The 17566-nt window shown below is 39.2% G+C and overlaps 1 protein-coding gene across 25 annotated transcripts in view; it reads right to left on the reverse strand.

The window, feature by feature from the left end:
- The window catches only part of SCMH1 (Scm polycomb group protein homolog 1), a 216712-nt gene that overhangs the window by 25873 nt on the left and 173273 nt on the right, over positions 1–17566 (reverse strand). For 21 of the 25 annotated variants that reach the window (XM_069587931.2, XM_069587894.2, XM_069587930.2 and 18 more), the window contains 2 exons: positions 15137–15369; positions 11182–11308 (listed from right to left, as the gene is read on the reverse strand). The exons of the other annotated variants lie outside the window; for them this stretch is intronic. In XM_069587931.2, coding sequence (XP_069444032.1) covers positions 11182–11308; positions 15137–15369 — 360 coding nt within the window. The remainder of the gene's footprint in view (positions 1–11181; positions 11309–15136; positions 15370–17566) is intronic. 25 annotated transcript variants of the gene reach the window in all.

The following is a 17566-nucleotide window of genomic DNA, read 5'->3' on the forward strand; positions in this document are numbered from 1 at the left end:
TCGGACACAATTGAGTGACTGAATTGAACTGAACTGATCTGAGTTCATCAGTTAAAAGAAAGAGATTCTCAATCTGGATCAAGAAATGAGACCCAACTTCATGTTGTTTAAAAGAAACCAACTTTAAATATAAAGACACATATAGGTTAAAGATAAACGGATGGAGAAAGATATGCCATGCTAACAGTAATCAGAGGAAAGTGGGAGTATCTATATTAATTTCAGACAGAGCAGATTTCAGAGCACAGAAAGTTTTCAGATAAAGAGGGGCATTACATGATATCAAAGATCAAATAGCCAAGACGACATATCGATTCTTACTCTGTATGCCTCAAACAACAAAATATGGTAGGCAAAAATTGACAAAGGAGAAACAGATGAATTTTTTCCCCTTGCAGGAGAAATTGATGAATCCATTATTATGGATGGAGATTTTGATATGTCCTCTATCAGAAGTGAACATATTCAGCCAGCAGGAGGACACAGTTGAACTCAAAAGCACCATCAGTCAATTGGATATACTGATATTAGAGGCTACTTCACCCAACAACAGCAGAACACATATTCTTCTCAAGCTCATATTAAACATTTACCAACACATAAAAAGCACTATACAGTCCATGAAATTCTCCAGGCCAGAATACTGGAGTGGGTAGCTGTTCCCTTCTCCAAGGGATCTTCCCAACCCAGGAACTGAACCCAGGAATCGAACCCAGGTCTCCCACATGGCAGGTGGATTCTTTACCAGCTGAGCCACAAGGGAAGCCCAAGAATACTGGAGTGGGTAACCTATCCTCCAATGGATCTTCCCGACTCAGGAATCAAACTGGGGTCTTCTGCATTGCAGGGGGATTCTTTACCAGCTGAGCTACCAGGGAAGCCCAAAACATACCTTAACAAATTTAAAACAACAAAAATCATACACTATGTATGCTCTTAAATGACAATGGAATTAAATAAAAAATCAGAAACAGAAAGGTAAGTGAAAAATTCCTAAATACTTGGTGCTTAAAGAACACATTTCTAAATAATACATGGGTCAAATTAGAAATCTCAAGAGAAATTTAAAGGTATTTTGAACTAAATGAACATGAAAACATAACTCATCAAAATCTGTGGAGTGTAGCCAAAGCAGTGAATAGAGGGAAATTTATAGCACTGAATGCATACATTATAAAAGAAGAAAGACCTAAAGTCAATAATCTAAGCTTCTACTTCATGAAATTAGAAAAAGAAGAGAAAACTAAATCCAAATAATCAGAAGAAAAGAAACAGTATAAATTAGAGCACAAATCAATAAATCAAAAATTAGAAGTCAACAGAAAAATCAATGAAACAAAAGGTTGAAAGTGAAAGTGTTGGTTGCTTAGTTGTGTCTACCTCTTTGTGACCCCATGGACTGTAGCCTGCCGGCCTCCTCTGTCCATGGAATTCTCCAGGCAAGAATACTGGAGTGGGTAGCCATTCCCTTCTCCAGGGGATCTGCCAGGCCCAGGGATTGAACACAGGTCTCCTGCATTACAGGCAGATTCTTTAGTGTCAGAGCCAGCAGGGAAGCCGAAAACCAAAGGTTGGTTCCTTGAAAAGATCAATAAAACCAATAAGCCTTTAGAGATGCTAATAATAAAAGAGAGATGACACAAATTACTAATATCAGACATTGAAAGAGATGGATCACTCATGGATCACTACAGATCCATGGTCATTAAAAGGTACTATGACTAATTCTATGCTGACAAATTCGATATCAAGATGAAATGGACCAATTTGCTGAAAGACACATTCTACCAAAACTCACACAAAAAGAAAAAGACATTCTGAATAGGCCCTTATTTACTGAAACTGAATCAATCAATAATTAATAACCTTCCAAAATAGAAAGCACTTGGCTTAGATGGGGTTTACTGGTGAATTCTACCAAACATTAAAAAAACAATACATTCTACCAATTCTCTATAATCTCTTTCAGAAGACAGAAGCAGACAGAGTACCTCTTAGCTCATTTATGAGGCCAGCATTACCCCACTACCAAAATGAGACAACTTCACAAGAAAATTACAGACCAATATTTCTCATGAACACAGAGGTAAAAATCCTCAAAAAAAAAAATATGAGCAAACTGAATTCACCAACATACAAAATGAATCATACACTAAAATCAAATGGAGTTTATCGCATGTATGTATTTCCAAACTCTTCATTTGAAAATCAATGTAATCCATCACATCAAGAAGCTAAAGAAGAAATATCACCTATCAGTAGATGCAGAAAAAACATGTGGCAAAAAATCCAAGGCCCATTCATGATGGAAACTTTCAGCAAACTCGGAAGAGAGGGGAACTTCCTCAACTTCATAAAGAATGTCAACAAAAACTCCACAGCCAACATCATACTTAACAGTGAAAAACTACAAGTTTTCCCACTAAGATCAGGAACAAGGTAAGGATATTTCCTCTTACCACAGTTTTTAACCCTGTGCTCAAAGTCCTAACTAATGTAATAGGATGAGAAAAGGAAATAAAAGTTATACAATTTTGGAAGGAAGAAATAAAACTTCCTTTTGTTGGTAGATGACATGATCATCTATGGAGAGAATGCAAAAATAATTCACAGAACTAATAAGTAGTTGTAACAAGATTGCAAGGTATAAATATACAAAAGTCAATCCTTTCCTATAAAACAGTAATGAATAAGTATAATTTGAAATTAAAAACAATACCATTTACCTTGTAGCACCTTCAAAAATAAAATACTTAGGTATAAATCTAGCAAAATATGTACAAGATTTATATGAGGAAAACTATAAAACTCTGATGAGTAAAATAATAAAAAACCTAAATAAATGGAGCGATATCCCCATGCATCGATCAGTTCAGTTCAGTCGCTCAGTCGTGTCCGACTCTTTGTGACCCATGAACTGCAGCACGCCAGGCCTCCTTGTCCATCACCAACTCCCGGAGTTCACTCAGACTAGCGTCCATCGAGTCAGTGATGGCCTCCAGCCATCTCACCCTCTGTCATCCCCTCTCCTCCTGCCCTCAGTCTTTCCCAGGGTCTTTTCCTATCAGTCAGTTGTTTGCATCAGGTGGCCAAAGTTTTGGAGCTTCAGCTTCAGCATCAATCCTTCTAATGAATATTCAGGACCAATTTCCTTTAGGACTGACTGGTTTGATCTCTCTGCAGTCCACAGGACACTCAAGGGTCTTTTCCAGCACCACAGTTTAAAGGCATCAAAACTTCAGCACTCAGTTTTCTTTATGGTCCAACTCTCACATCTATATATGACTACCGGAAAAACCATAACTTTGACTAGACAGACCTTTGTCAGGAAAGTAATGTCTCTGTTCTTTAATATGCTGTCTAGGTTGATCAGAGCTTTTCTTCCAAGGGGCAAGCATCTTTTAAAAAAATTTCATGGCTGCAGTCACCATCTGCAGTGATCCTGGAGCCTGAGAAAACAAAGTCTGTCACTTGTTTCCACTGTTTCCCTATTTATTTGCCATGAAGTGATAGGACCCAATGCCATGATCTTCGTTTTTTGAATGCTGAGTTTTAAGCCAGCTTTTTCACTCTCCTCTTTCACTTTCATCACGAGGCTTTTTAGTTCCTCTTTGCTTTCTGCCATTACAGTGATGTCATATGCATATCTAAGGTTATTGATATTTCTCCCGGCAGTCTTGATTCCAGCTTGTCATCCAGCCCGGCATTTTCTACTATGTACTCTGCATATAAGTTAAATAAGCAGGGTGACAATACACAGCCTTCATGGACTCCTTTCCTGATTTGGAACTAGTCTGTTGTTCCATGTCCAGTTCTAACTGTTGCTTCTTGACCTGCATACAGATTTCTCAGGAGGCAGGTCAGGTGGTCTGGTATTCCCATCTCTTTCAGAATTTTCCACAGTTTGTCATGATCCACACAGTCAAAGGCTTTGGCATAATCAATAAAGCAGAAACAGATGTTTTTCTGGAACTCTCTTGCTTTTTCGATGATCTAATGGATGTTGGCAATTTGATCTCTGGTTCCTCTGCCTTTTCTAAATCCAGTTTGAACATCTGGAAGTTCATGGCTCACATATTGCTGAAGCTTGGCTTGGAGAACTGTCAGTATTACTTTGCTAGCGTGTGAGATAAGTGCAATTGTGCAGTAGTTTGAGTATTCTTTGGCACTGCCTTTCTTTGGGATTGGAGTGAAAACTGGCCTCTTCCAGTTCTGGGGCCACTGCTGAGTTTCCACATTTGCTGGCATATTGAGTGCAGCACTTTGACAGCATCACCATCTGGGATTTGAAATAGCTCAGCTGGAATTCCATCATCTCCACTAGTTTTGTTCGTAGTGATGTTTCCTAAGGCCCACTTGACTTCGCACTCCAGGATGTCTGGCTCTAGGTGAGTGATCACACCATCATGGTTATCTGGGTCATTAAGATCTTTTTTGTATAGTTTCGTGTATTCCTGCCACCTCTTCTTAATATCTTCTGCTACTGCTAGGTCCATAACCATTTCTGTCCTTTATTGTGCCCATCTTTGCATGAAATGTTTCCTTGGTATCTCTAATTTTCTTAAAGAGATCTCTAGTCTTACTCATTCTATTGTTTTCCTCAATTTCTTTGCACTGATCACTTTGGAAGGCCTTCTTATCTCTCCCTGCTATTCTTTGGAACTCTGCATTTGGATGGCTATTTCTTCCCTTTTCTTTTTCGCCTTTCGCTTCTCTTCTTTTCTCAGCTATTTGTAAGGCTTCTTCAGACAACCATTTTGCCTTTTTGCATTTCTTTTTCTTGGGGATGGTTTTGATCACAGACTCCTGTACAATGTTATAAACCTCCATCCACAGTTCTTCAGGCACTCTATCAGATCTAATCTATTCAATCTATTAGACTGAATCTATTTGTCACTTCCACTGTATAATCATAAGGGATTTGGTTTAGTGGTCTACTGAATGGTCTGGTGGTTTTCCCTACATTCTTCAAGCTTGAATTTGGCAGTAAGGAGTTCATGATTTGAGCCACAGTCAGCTCCCAGTCTTGTTTTTGTTGACTGTATAGAGAGCTTCTCCATCTTTGGCTGCAAAGAATATAATCAATCTGATTTCAGTATTGACCATCTTGTGATGTCCATGTGTAGAGTCTTCTCTTGCGTTGTTGGAAGAGGGTGTTTGCCACAATCATTGTGTTCTCTTGGCAAAACTCGGTTAGCCTTTGCCCTGCTTTATTTGTACTCCAAGGCCAAACTTGCCTGTTACTCCAGGTATCTCTTGACTTCCTACTTTTGCATTCCAGTCCCCTATGATGAAAAGGACATCTTTTTTTGTGTGTTAGTTCTAGAAGGTCTTGTAGGTCATCATAGAACTGTTCAACTTCAGCTTCTTCAGCATTAGTGTGTTGGGGCATAGACTTGGATTACTGTGGTACTGATTTCTGATTTGCCTTGGAAACGAACAGAGATCATTCTGTTGTTTTTGAGACTGCACTCAAGTACTGCATTTCAGACTCTTTGTTGACTATGAGGGCAACTTCATTTCTTCTAAGGGATTCTTGCCCACAGTTTAGATGTAACAGTCATCTGAATTAAATTTGCCCATTCCTGTCCATTTTAGTTCACAGATTCCTAAAATGTCGATGTTCACACTTGCCATTTCCTGTTTCACCACTTCCAATTTACCTTGATTCATGGACCTGACATTCCAGGTTCCCATGCAATAATGTTCTTCACAGCATCGGACTTTACTTCCATCACCAGTCATATCCACAACTGGGCATTGTTTTGCTTTGGTGTTGGTGAAAGAACAGACAAATCAATGGAACAGAACCCCAAAATCAGTTCAGTTCAGTCGCTCAGTCATGTCCGACTTTTTGCGACCCCATGAATCGCAGCACGCCAGGCCTCCCTGTCCATCACCAACTCCCAGAGTCCACTCAAACTCACATCCATCGAGTCCGTGATGCCATCCAGTCATCTCATCCTCTGCTGTCCTCTTCTCCTCCTGCCCTCAATCCCTCCCAGCATCAGAGTCTTTTCCAATGAGTCAACTCTTCACATGAGGTGGCCAAAGTGCTGGAGTTTCAGCTTCAGCATCATTCCTTCCAAAGAAATCCCAGGGCTGATCTCCTTCAGAATGGTCTGGTTGGATCTCCTTGCAGTCCAAGGGACTCTCAAGAGTCTTCTCCAACACCACAGTTCAAAAGCATCCATTCTTTGGCACTCATCCTTCTTCACAGTCCAACTCTCACATCCATCCATGACCACAGGAAAAACCATAGCCTTGACTAGATGGACCTTAGTTGGCAAAGTAATGTCTCTGCTTTTGAATATTCTATCTAGGTTGGTCATAACTTTTCTTCCAAGGAGTAAGTGTCCTTTAATTTCATGGCTGCAGTCACCATCTGCAGTGATTTTGGAGCCCCCCAAAATAAAGTCTAACATTGTTTCTACTGTTTTCCCATCTATTTCCCATGAAGTGATGGGACCAGATGCCATGATCTTTGTTTTCTGAATGTTGAGCTTTAAGCCAACTTTTTCACTCTCCTCTTTCATCAAGAGGCTTTTAAGTTCCTCTCACTTTCTGCCATAAGGATGGTGTCGTCTGCATATCTGAGGTTATTGATATTTCTCCCGGCAATCTTGATTCCAGCTTGTGTTTCTTCCAGTCCAGGGTTTCTCATGATGTACTCTGCATAGAAGTTAAATAAGCAGGGTGACAATATACAGCCTTGACATACTCCTTTTCCTATTTGGAACCAGTCTGTCGTTCCATGTCCAGTTCTAACTGTTGCTTCCTGACCTGCATACAGGTTTCTCAAGAGGCAGGTCAGGTGGTCTGGTATTCCCATCTCTTTCAGAATTTTCCACAGTTTATTATGATCCACACAGTCAAAGGCTTTGGCATAGTCAATAAAGCAGAAATAGATGTTTTCCTGGAACTCTCTTGCTTTTTCCATGATCCAGCGGATGTTGGCAATTTGATCTCTGGTTCCTCTGCCTTTTCGAAAACCAGGTTGAACATCAGGGAGTTCATAGTTCACGTATTGCTGAAGCCTGGCTTGGAGAATTTTAAGCATTACTTTACTAGCATGTGAGAGGAGTGCAGTTGTGTGGTAGTTTGAGCATACTTTGGCATTGCCTTTCTTTGGGATTGGAATGAAAACTGACCTTTTCCAGTCCTGTGGCCACTGCTGAGTTTTCCAAATTTGCTGGCATGTTGAGTGCACCACTTTCACAGCATCATCTTTCAGGATTTGAAACAGCTCAACTGGAATTCCATCACCTCCACTAGCTTTGTTCGTAGTGATGCTTTCTAAGGCCCACTTGACTTCACATTCCAGGATGTCTGGCTCTAGATGAGTGATCACACCATTGTGATTATCCGGGTCGTGAAGATCTTTTTTGGACAGTTCTTCTGTGTATTCTTGCCACCTCTTCTTAATATCTTCTGCTTCTGTTAGGTCCAAAATAGTCCAACACAAATACAGTGAACTGATCTCTGACAAAGGAGCAAATGCAGTACAGTGGAACAAAGATATGTTTTTTCATGTGTTTTCAACAAATAGTACTGAGACAACTGGATAGACACATGCAAAAAAGTGAACCTAGACATAGATTTTATACCCTTCACGAAAATTAACTCAAAATAGATACAGACCTAAATGTAAAATTCATAGTATAAAACTGCTGGTATAGCCAGACAATGGTATGTTATTCAGCACTTGATAAGTGAGCTATCAAGCCACGAAAAGACACAGAGGAAATTTATATATATATATCATTAAATGAAAACACCAATCTGAAAAGGCTAAGTATATTGAATGATTTAAATTTTATGACATTCTGGAAAAGGTAAAATTATAGAGACAGTAAAAAGGTCAGTGGCTGTCAGAGATGAGTAGGGAGGTAAGAATGACTAGGCAGAATACAAAGGATTTTTAGAGCGGTTAAATTATTATGTGAGATTCTATAATGGTGGATACATGTCATTATATATTTGTCAAAATCCATAGAAAGTACACCACCACGTAAGAGCTCTAATGTAAACTATGGACCTTGGATGGTAATGATGCTCATTACTGAAACAAACATACTACACTGGTGGGGGACGTTGATAATGGAGAAGGTGAAACGTGTGGGGGGTAAGGAGTATATGGGAAATATATCCTATACCTCCTGTTGAAATTTGCTGTGAATCTAAAAAAAAACAAATTAGTCTAGTAAAAAAATCGATAAAACAAAAGAGTTCTTCATAGCAGATGTAAATACCAAGAGTGGGTAAGGAGAGTGTAGGCATTTTCTAAACATATGTGACCAAATTCCTAAATGTATGTAAAGTCCCTTTATGCAAAGCATTTTGCATGACTAGTTTTCCACCAAATACCCTTTGGAAAATGCCACTAGAGAAATAATAATTTTTTTAAAAAATTGCCAGGAATAAGAAACTCAACAAAGAGTTTAGAAGATACAGTTGTGGAAAGCTTGAAGAAAGTTGAACAAAAAGACAAAGAGAATAGGAATAAGAAGAAAGAGGGTGGATGACTTCAGGAGGTTCAACATCTGAAGATATGCCAGGAAGAGTAAGTAGAGAAAAAGCGAGGGAAAATCATTGATAAATTTAAGAAAGTTTCAAGAAACCAAATGATGGAATGGGCACACTATATGTCCACATGGTGAGTAAAAATACTCATATCCTAGGTAAAATTTCAAAATAATGGGGATGAAGAGAAGCTTCAAAGAGAATAAACAGGTTTCACACAGAACCGAAGATAAAAATCTAGGGAAGATTCCATGGTAAAATAAAGATTACATTGTAAAATAAAGGAGCAAACTGGGATAACACGAAAGAGAGATGAACATGCTTGAACATAAAGAAGAAAGATGTATACAGCAGTAAGAGACTGTAAGGCTGAGCCAGTAAGTACATAGCAAAATAAACACATAACAAAAAAGGTCAAGACTTAATCTAAAACAAAGTTTTGTACAACAAAGGAAAAGTAATCATAGTACTCTACAGGGCTAAATTGAGACTAGCATAATACAAGTTACAATAACACACTATAGTATTTCAATCTAATCATAATTATAATATCATCTTATTAAGAGAGGGAAGTATGTGTGGGTGGGTAACAGGCAAAGAGATTAAGAAGAGTTAAATCCTGGGTTGCCAGAAAAAGAAAAGGAAGAGTTAAAGTGTGTTGGTACAAAAATACCTCAAGTTAAAAAAAAGCAATATAAGCATTCTATTTACATATATGAAAGTAAATAAAAGAGTCAGCTAAACCAGAAGTGACTGCCTTTGGTGAGAAGTAAATGACAGGGAATAGAGGGGGTCAGTTCCTCTTCTTTTTATAATAATTCTTGTAGTCTATTTTTCCTTTAAACTGTTCTCATGTATATAATTCTGATGAAAATAAAAAGTGTTGTGCAGTTAAAAAAAAAGAAAAGTTGGTAATAAAGGATATAGCATGGCACACAGCTTTCAATCTATGAGAGCTTTTATTGTTAACAGTTGAAGGGTCTATAAAGGTAACTTGGACTAACTGTATCATTGTATAGGTGTGTAACCTGAGATCAGAAAAGAAGTTACAGCAAGATCACACAGAAAGAGCAAAGGTCCAGTCAGGATGGTGAAACAGTGATCAGTGAAAATTGCTATAGCGCCTGGCCAAGAGCAAGAAATGGGGATACAAAGTCAAGCTGCCATTTTTCTTAGCTATGAGATTCAGACCAAGGGGTGGGTTTCAGCTTAGTGACCACCAGAAGAGATGAGTTACATCATTTTAATTGAATAGTGAGGCACAGTCATGAGGCTTCCACTGGTATGAATCATCTAGGTTTTGTTGAAAATGCACCCAGGCACCTAACTGATATTTAGAATGATATGGAGTAAACAAGCAGGTATACAGGAATCTAATGGGCATGTCATAGGTTAGAAAATGGAATTAATATCTTCGCCGAGGTGTTCATCTATCTTTACTTCCTCATCCATGGAGCTAAGCTCCTAACCTTTGTTCATCAATCTAGTAACATTTTTGGACTAAGCAAACCCAGTAACTGGCTGAGGCTAGATGCATAAGACACATTTGGAGAAATCATGGGATAGTACCCTGATCAGAGCTGAACATAAATGTTACCAGCAGGCTCTGTTCTTTTCCAAAGGTTATTTGGAGAGGAAATGACTGGGCTTCCCTTCAAGCACTAACATTCTAGGGTGGAGACAAACTCAACTCCTAAGAAAAAGACTACCTTAACTTCCATGAGGATCATTCCAATTCCTTAGATTTCCCTAAGAAGATGTTTTCACACATATATCTTAATTTACACATGAAAATGAATATTGTTCTTTTTGTCAATAGCTACCCTACTGGGAGGCTGTACATCTATTCTAAAGGGGTAGCTCTTTTAGAGTTACTTTCATATAGTTTATGAAATGGAAACAGATATATACAACCCAAGTGATTACCCACTCACTATGGTTATCAGATTTTGCTTTGAATCAAACATACACTGATTTGTCTCCAAAATAAAAAACACTTTCACAGTACCAAAAATTGCCACCATCAAAAATTAAAAAAATCAGAGCAGTGTCATACGTATTTGAGTGGTGGCAGAATAATTATAATGCTGGAAGGGTTCCGGAAGGGATCACTAAGGAGGGAGCACCCCAAACTGGAAAGGATGGGTATAATTACAACCTGAGTCAGTGAGCTCCTGGTGCTGGCTTCATGTCCATCCCACCCCCAAGCCCTAGATCCCCAACTCTAAGTTCACAGAACATCTACCGAAGTTTCTTGGATCATTTTGACAGAATGGAGATGTCTCTGAAGTTATTTCAAACATCAAATTAAATTTTTTTTTAAAGATTCTGTTTAGATTTATAAATGGATACGGGGCTAATTGGGCTACTATGATGGCTTTGTGTGTGAAAATTCGCCAGAGATGCAGGCAGATGCAGCTTCGATCCCTGGGTTGGGAAGAGCCCCTGGAGGAGGAAATGGCAACCCACTCCAGTATCTTTGCTGAAAAATTCCATGGACAGAGGAGACTGGAGGGTTACAGTCCGTGGAGTTGAAAGAGTAGGACACGGCTAAGTGCGCGTGCTCCATCAGGGGGCTAATTATTGGTACAGTATGAGAGACAGTACAGACACTGGGGCCTGGGGCTTGTTGCAGCTAATACTGTGATCTGCGCTTACCTGTGGGGGCCTGCATGGCTGAGCTGGGTATGGTGGCAGCATCTTGGGGTACAGTGCTGGTGTCCGGTTCAGGGGTGCTGGTTGTTGGTGAGGTGGGTGGTGGGTTCAGCAAAGTCCGAGGTTTCCTCTGTCAAAATGGATGAGGAAAAGTTTGCTACCCATGACAGGTAACTTGTCTTCTCATTCCTCTATTCTTAGCACGCAACGCACCCATGAAACTGGAATATGTTTGTGGATGGGACTGTGTTATTTCTTTCTTTTTTTTTAAAATTGAAGTATAGCTGATTTACAATGTTGTATTAGTTTCTGGTGCACGGTAAAGTGAGTTAGATATATATACAAACACACATATACATTCTTTTTCAGATTCTTTTCCATTACAGCTTATTACAATATATTGAACACAGTTCCCTGTGCTATACAGTAGGACCTTGTTGTTTATCTGTTTTATATATAGTAGTGTGTATCTGGTAATACCAACCTCCTAACTGACCTCTTCTCCCACTTTGCCCTTTGGTAGCCGTAAGTTTGTTTTCCATATCAGTGTGTTTATTTTGTAAATAAGTTCATTTGTATCCCAGATTTCATATATAAGTGATATCATATGATATATATTATATATATATTTTTCCAAATAGCATCTTGTTCAAAGCTGCAAAAACAGTAGATGCTTAGTAAATATTCTCTCAATCTATGTATAAGATTCTGGGCTTCTGTATAGCCAGAGCTTAATTCACTATCTTTTATATGTATTCAGTATTATTATCTGAAGTCTGGGTGTTTTATTAGTTAGACAGAAAAAAAGCAAAAAAGGAAAAAAAAAAATGCTGCGACCTAAGTCTACTTTGACATCAGTTTGTTTCTCTGTTGAAAAATGGAAACACCCCTTCCCCTAACTCCACAAACTACTTTCCTCTGCCTACCTCTTTGGCTTATTACCTGCCATCTCTTATCTTAAACCTTGTATTCCAGTAATCTCTAACTATAGTACTTCCCTAAAAACCTGCAGTTTTATCTAGTCCTTGCCTTTATAATAATAAACTATCTGTTGCCTAGAATACCTTTTTTTTTCACCTTATAAGTATCTGTTTATCCAGGAAGTCTTTCTAGATTTCCTCTAGTCACTGCCTCTTTTGTGCTGTTCCTGTACTCTGCATGGCTGCATTTGTCACAGTGTATTTTCGCCATGTATTTATACACTGGGGTCCCCTATTAGCTTGGTGCTTGCCGACGGTCTAATTCTGCTTACCATTCTGACATGATACTTGGCATATGGCAAGTGTCATAAATGTCTTTCAATGAAGCATACAGTACAGAATACCAATAATGGGAGCAGTAATAAAAATGATTTGAGAAAAATCTAATATCTCCTCTATACTGTTCTGGGCAATCTCTGGGGGAGAAAGATCTTAGAAGGTTGTTTTTTCCTCCAAGAAACAGTTTTCTAAAAAGTCTCTCTGAATGCAAGGAAAACATAACCATCATTGAGATCCAGAAATCCATTTTTACTAAATGTCACATGTAGGGTCCACTCTGGGAGCTGTATAAACCTGACTGCCTTCTAGGAGTGTATCAGAGAGAGAGCTCAATGACAGCAGGCATATATGCAGGATGGCTTTGCCTGTCAAAGCAGTCATGCAGACTCTTATGGAACATTCAAAGCACACATAGGACATGGACATTTCCTCCTGTTTTTGATATTGCCACAAGTAAAAATCTAAATAAGCAATGAGTCAGGAAAGAAAGGAAATAGTTCAACTTTACTGAGTTGGTAGGATCTCATGGGGGTTCCTGAAGAAACAAACCTGGTGAGTTTTGGTTCCCAAATATTGGAGAAAAAAGCAGAAAGATGTAAAGCATTATTATTATTTGAGATAGGTACATTTACATGTATTATATCTATTCACATGTTATCCATTCTATTGGTGAGAAAATTCGGGCTCTTAGCCTTACTCAAAGCTTTCTCAAAGTCAACACAGTGGTAACAACTGGAGATGAGATATAAATCTAAGTTTCTCTGGCTTCAAAGCCTATGCTCTTAGCACAAGATCACTTTGCTTCAAAAATGATTATAAGGGTCATGGGTTAAGTAGAGGCCTATACACTTACAGGAATAGGCAAAATCACAGGAAGGGGAATTAGGGAGTCAAATGCCAGGCCATAAAATACAGTATTAGATGAAAGTTATTGCTTTTAAGAGGACTGGAAAGAAAAAGAACTTTGGTTACCATGTTTAGGACTTCCTGAAAGCAGAGCTGAAGCAATCATAGAATCATAGTTCTTAGCTTTGAAGGATCTTAAAGGTTATTTAATCCAACTATCTACCTAATATTTTTACATCCCACTCCTTAAAAACATCCATATCAGTACCTGGGTACTTGATGAAATACCTGATGAAATACCTCTAGTGATGGGAGATTACTACTTGCATTTTGAAATAGATTTAACTGTTCCTGTTATGTTGAGATAAAGCCTATTTGCTTGAGTTTCTGCTTATTGGTTCTTTCTGTCTTTGGAGCCTCATGGCCAAGTTTTCTCCCTTTCTAATCTGTCAAGGTGCCCTCACATCATCAAAAGCATGACTTCCCTGGCCTTGGAGTTTTTACAGCCTTCAGCCTCTCCTCCATAACATGAGAATGAGAAGAGAGTAATAGAGACAAAAATGACTCAGGATCTGGGTTAAGGGTTAATGATAACAGATTGGGAGTATTATGCATTACATAGAAGGATCAGGATGTGACATCAAGAATTCAAAACCAATAAATAAGGGATATTCTTAATTGGAAATCATCACTAAAATCATCTATCTATCTATCCATCCATCCATCCATCCATCCATCCTGCATATACTGAACATTTCCCAAGAGACTGAGATATAGGGCATGGGCAGGAGGAAAAGAGAAGACTAGGTTCTTGACCTTCAGGAGCTTATATTCTAGAAGGACTGAGGCCAGCTGGAGCTAAGAAACAAAACAAACCCACCCAAACAATCAAACCTAGAGAAGAACTTAGGAAATGGAAATGGAATGCCTAAGGAGAACTGGATATCATTTTCACACTGGAACTCAGGTAGTCTAGTTTGGGAGGGAGCTGCAGAGAAATTCTCTGAGACTTAGGAAGTGATTGGAGAAGATGATGCCAAAGGAAGCCTTAGAGAAGCAGCTGAGGAAGTTTCATATGAATGGTTTTCTGAGGGAAGATACACATTGAGACCTGGTCATAACTAAGGTGGCACTCTCAGTAACGGTGCTCAGTGAAGCTCGACCCAGCAGTTTTTTCCAACACCAGAGGTTAAGCGTTACCTTCCTTGGGAAATGTGAGTGAGTATGTGATGGGGCAGCAGTGATCTTAGAACTAGAAGATCTGGAGATCCATCTCTGTAGCTTTGGCCATTGATTAGCTGTGTGACTGTAGGGAAGTCATTTCCCATCTCTAAGTCTCAATTTACTTGACTATTTAACAGTAACACGACTTATCTCCTGGGGTTTTGTGAAGATCATATGATATGTAATGGTGTCAAGTACAGAGCCTCATCCTTAGTAAATATTCAATAATTTCCTTTTTTTTTTTTAAAGAAGGTATAGGGACAGAAAAATAAATACATTTACAGTGTCAGTTTTCTCCTTCTGATCACATACCTGGGCATCCACTTTGTGTAGGTTAGTAACAATTAGGAGCAGAGCCTTTCATCTATTGAGGATATCAGACCAGAATTCCCATGAATGTAACTTTCAAAGTAAAAATTTGTTTTTTATCCATACTATCTTATTTCTAACATTACCAACTCCCAGCTAAGTAGCTAAAATAGGGATGACAATATAGGAGATTCTCCTTAAAAGCACACACAAGGTGGAGAATAGAGTCAGACACATTCCTTTCTAAGACGGATGGATATGGATGAGTTATCCCTTTATAACCATTTATCCCTTGCTGGCAAACCCACGTTTTTACCTACCTTACTGCCAGGTTTGGGACCCCTCTTCTTTGGGAATTTCAAAGGCTCAGCTGACTTGGATGGGGTAGAGATGGGATGGGGAATTAGGGGCTTGGGTGTCCGGCCCCGCTTCTTTCCTGGTTTACGCCCTCTCTGCCCTGGTTGATGCTCCAAGACAGTTTTGGTGCTGCTGTGGATGCTGGGCTTCTCAGTGTTCACATCGGATGCAGGGTAGGGATTCTTTGGAATCACAACTGCAAGAAAAAGACTCATTCTAACACTCCCTCCTCCCACCTGCATCCCCATCCCAGGCAGAGGGAAAAAAAGGACTTGCTGCTTCTGCTTGGATAGTTTTATCCCAGGAAGCTAGTCTCTTGGCATCTGACCTAAAAGTTAGAAAATCTCAGAGGAGAATTGAATTTAGATTGGCAAGAATTGGAAGTTTTAATTATTTCTGGCTAATGTAGAAAAAATATTACGCGTTTCTTCCCAAAGAATCTAGTTAAAGCATATGAACAACCACAGGCTGAGACGGAATGGCTCTTAGAAGCTTACAGTCTTCTCCTGCTAAGAATGAAGACCTGAGGCTCAGAAGAGGAAATGATGCCTTCCCTAGGTTACACAGTCAGTGGGATAAGGACTTATGTGTTGAAATCAGGTTCTGACAACCAAATCAGGGATTTTCTGTATCAATTTACTTAAAGTTTTAGTGTGATTATTGCAGTGCAGACTACTGAAATATATACATCTAATAGCATCTTTTCTTACCTTAAAAATTTGGACTTTAAGGTAAAGTCCAAATTCCTTATTCTGATATCCAAATTCTTTATTCTGATATCCAAAGACTTTTGTGATTTTGCCCCTGCCTTGCTTCCCAGATATGTCTGATGTCATTTCCTATCACCCACCCCGTTTTTGTAGCTCCACTGTTTTCTGAATACCAGTGTGTTCAAATACATTGAGTTCTCTATTCTTTCTGATCTGAATACATCAATACTCAGTTTTCGACACTCAGCTCCAGAATCACCACCTTACTGAGGCCTTGTCTGACAACTCCATCAGTGCTCCACCTGCTCTAAAACAGTCTGTAGAGTACTTTCAACTTACTCCGATCATTCATCTGCTTAATTGAGAATTCTTCAAGGTAAGCAATATCTAATTCATTCCACAAAATTATTAAGCACTTACTATAGGCTATGCATTATTTTAAGTCCTGGGGTAGAATAGTGAACAAAACATAGTTTCCACTCTTATGGAGCTTACTGCCTAGTGGGAGACAGAAAACTGGCAAAAAAATACACAATATAATATTAGGTAAATGCCATGATTAAAACTAAAGCAGCAGGTTAAGGAGACACAGAGGTGAGGAAAGTCCTCTTTGTGAAGGTGACATTTGCACAGAGCTCCCGAATGAAGTAAAAGGAAAGTCTTATGCAGTGCTGAGGGAAGGGCCATCCAGTAGATGATCTATAACAAGTGCAAAGATTCTGAGATGGGAACATGTTACTGTGTTTGAGAAATGGAAAGAAGATCAGTATAGCTGGAATTGAGTGAGCAAAGGGGAGAGTGGTGGGAGCTTAGGTAAAGAAGAAATAGCAATAAGACTGTGTGGGATTTTGCAGACCCTGAAAATGAACCTAAATTTATCTTAAGTCTGAAGGGAAGCCACTGGAGAGTTTTGAGCAAGTGAGTGACAGGGAAGACTTAAAAGGGAACACTCCGGCTGCTCTGGGAGGGAAGGGGACAAGAGTAGAACTTAGGAGACAAGTTAATAAAGTAATTACAGTGGGCAGGTAGAAGATTATTTCTTGTGCTTCCATGTAGCATGTAACAGATATGACAATGTAGTGCTGCTCATCCAGCAACTAGAAAAAATCAGATACACTATTTTAAAAGATACTGCATTGTTACAGAAATTATGAGGATTAGATGAACTGGAATTCCAGACCCAGATGAGGAGGGTTTCTTAAGTAGCTGACACTGTTTTCTTTCCTGAGCTCATTTGCCAAATTTGGGCATGAATTAACGGTCAATCTTGGCCTGTGCAGAGGAGCTCCATTGGAGGAAAGAGAAATTGACGAGGGTGCTATGAGATTGGAATTTGAGGAGTTCCATGAATATGGCCTATTTTTCCCATAGGACATTTGCTGAGTTTTGAGCCTGCATGTTGGGGCTGCAAAGCTAGGCTGAAAGCTTCTAAAAAGACAAAGTGAAAATTTCCATAATTTTGTGACTTCAGCAGACAAGGTCCCACCAGAAGGAGGAGGTCTACTTCTAACACAGCCGATCTCCTCTTCAAGATAAATGCCTTATTTTGAAATTGTAAGGACTGAAAGGTCAAAGAACCAAGCCCCAAAACTCTCGCAGGCAGGACAATTTCTTGTAGGTTTTCATGACTATGAAGATGAAGACCCATTAGGCTCTCAGTCGAGGGCCCAGGGCCTCGGAATA

This window comes from Ovis canadensis, chromosome 1, assembly GCF_042477335.2.
Source record: "Ovis canadensis isolate MfBH-ARS-UI-01 breed Bighorn chromosome 1, ARS-UI_OviCan_v2, whole genome shotgun sequence".
Classification (NCBI taxonomy): Eukaryota; Metazoa; Chordata; class Mammalia; order Artiodactyla; family Bovidae; genus Ovis; species Ovis canadensis.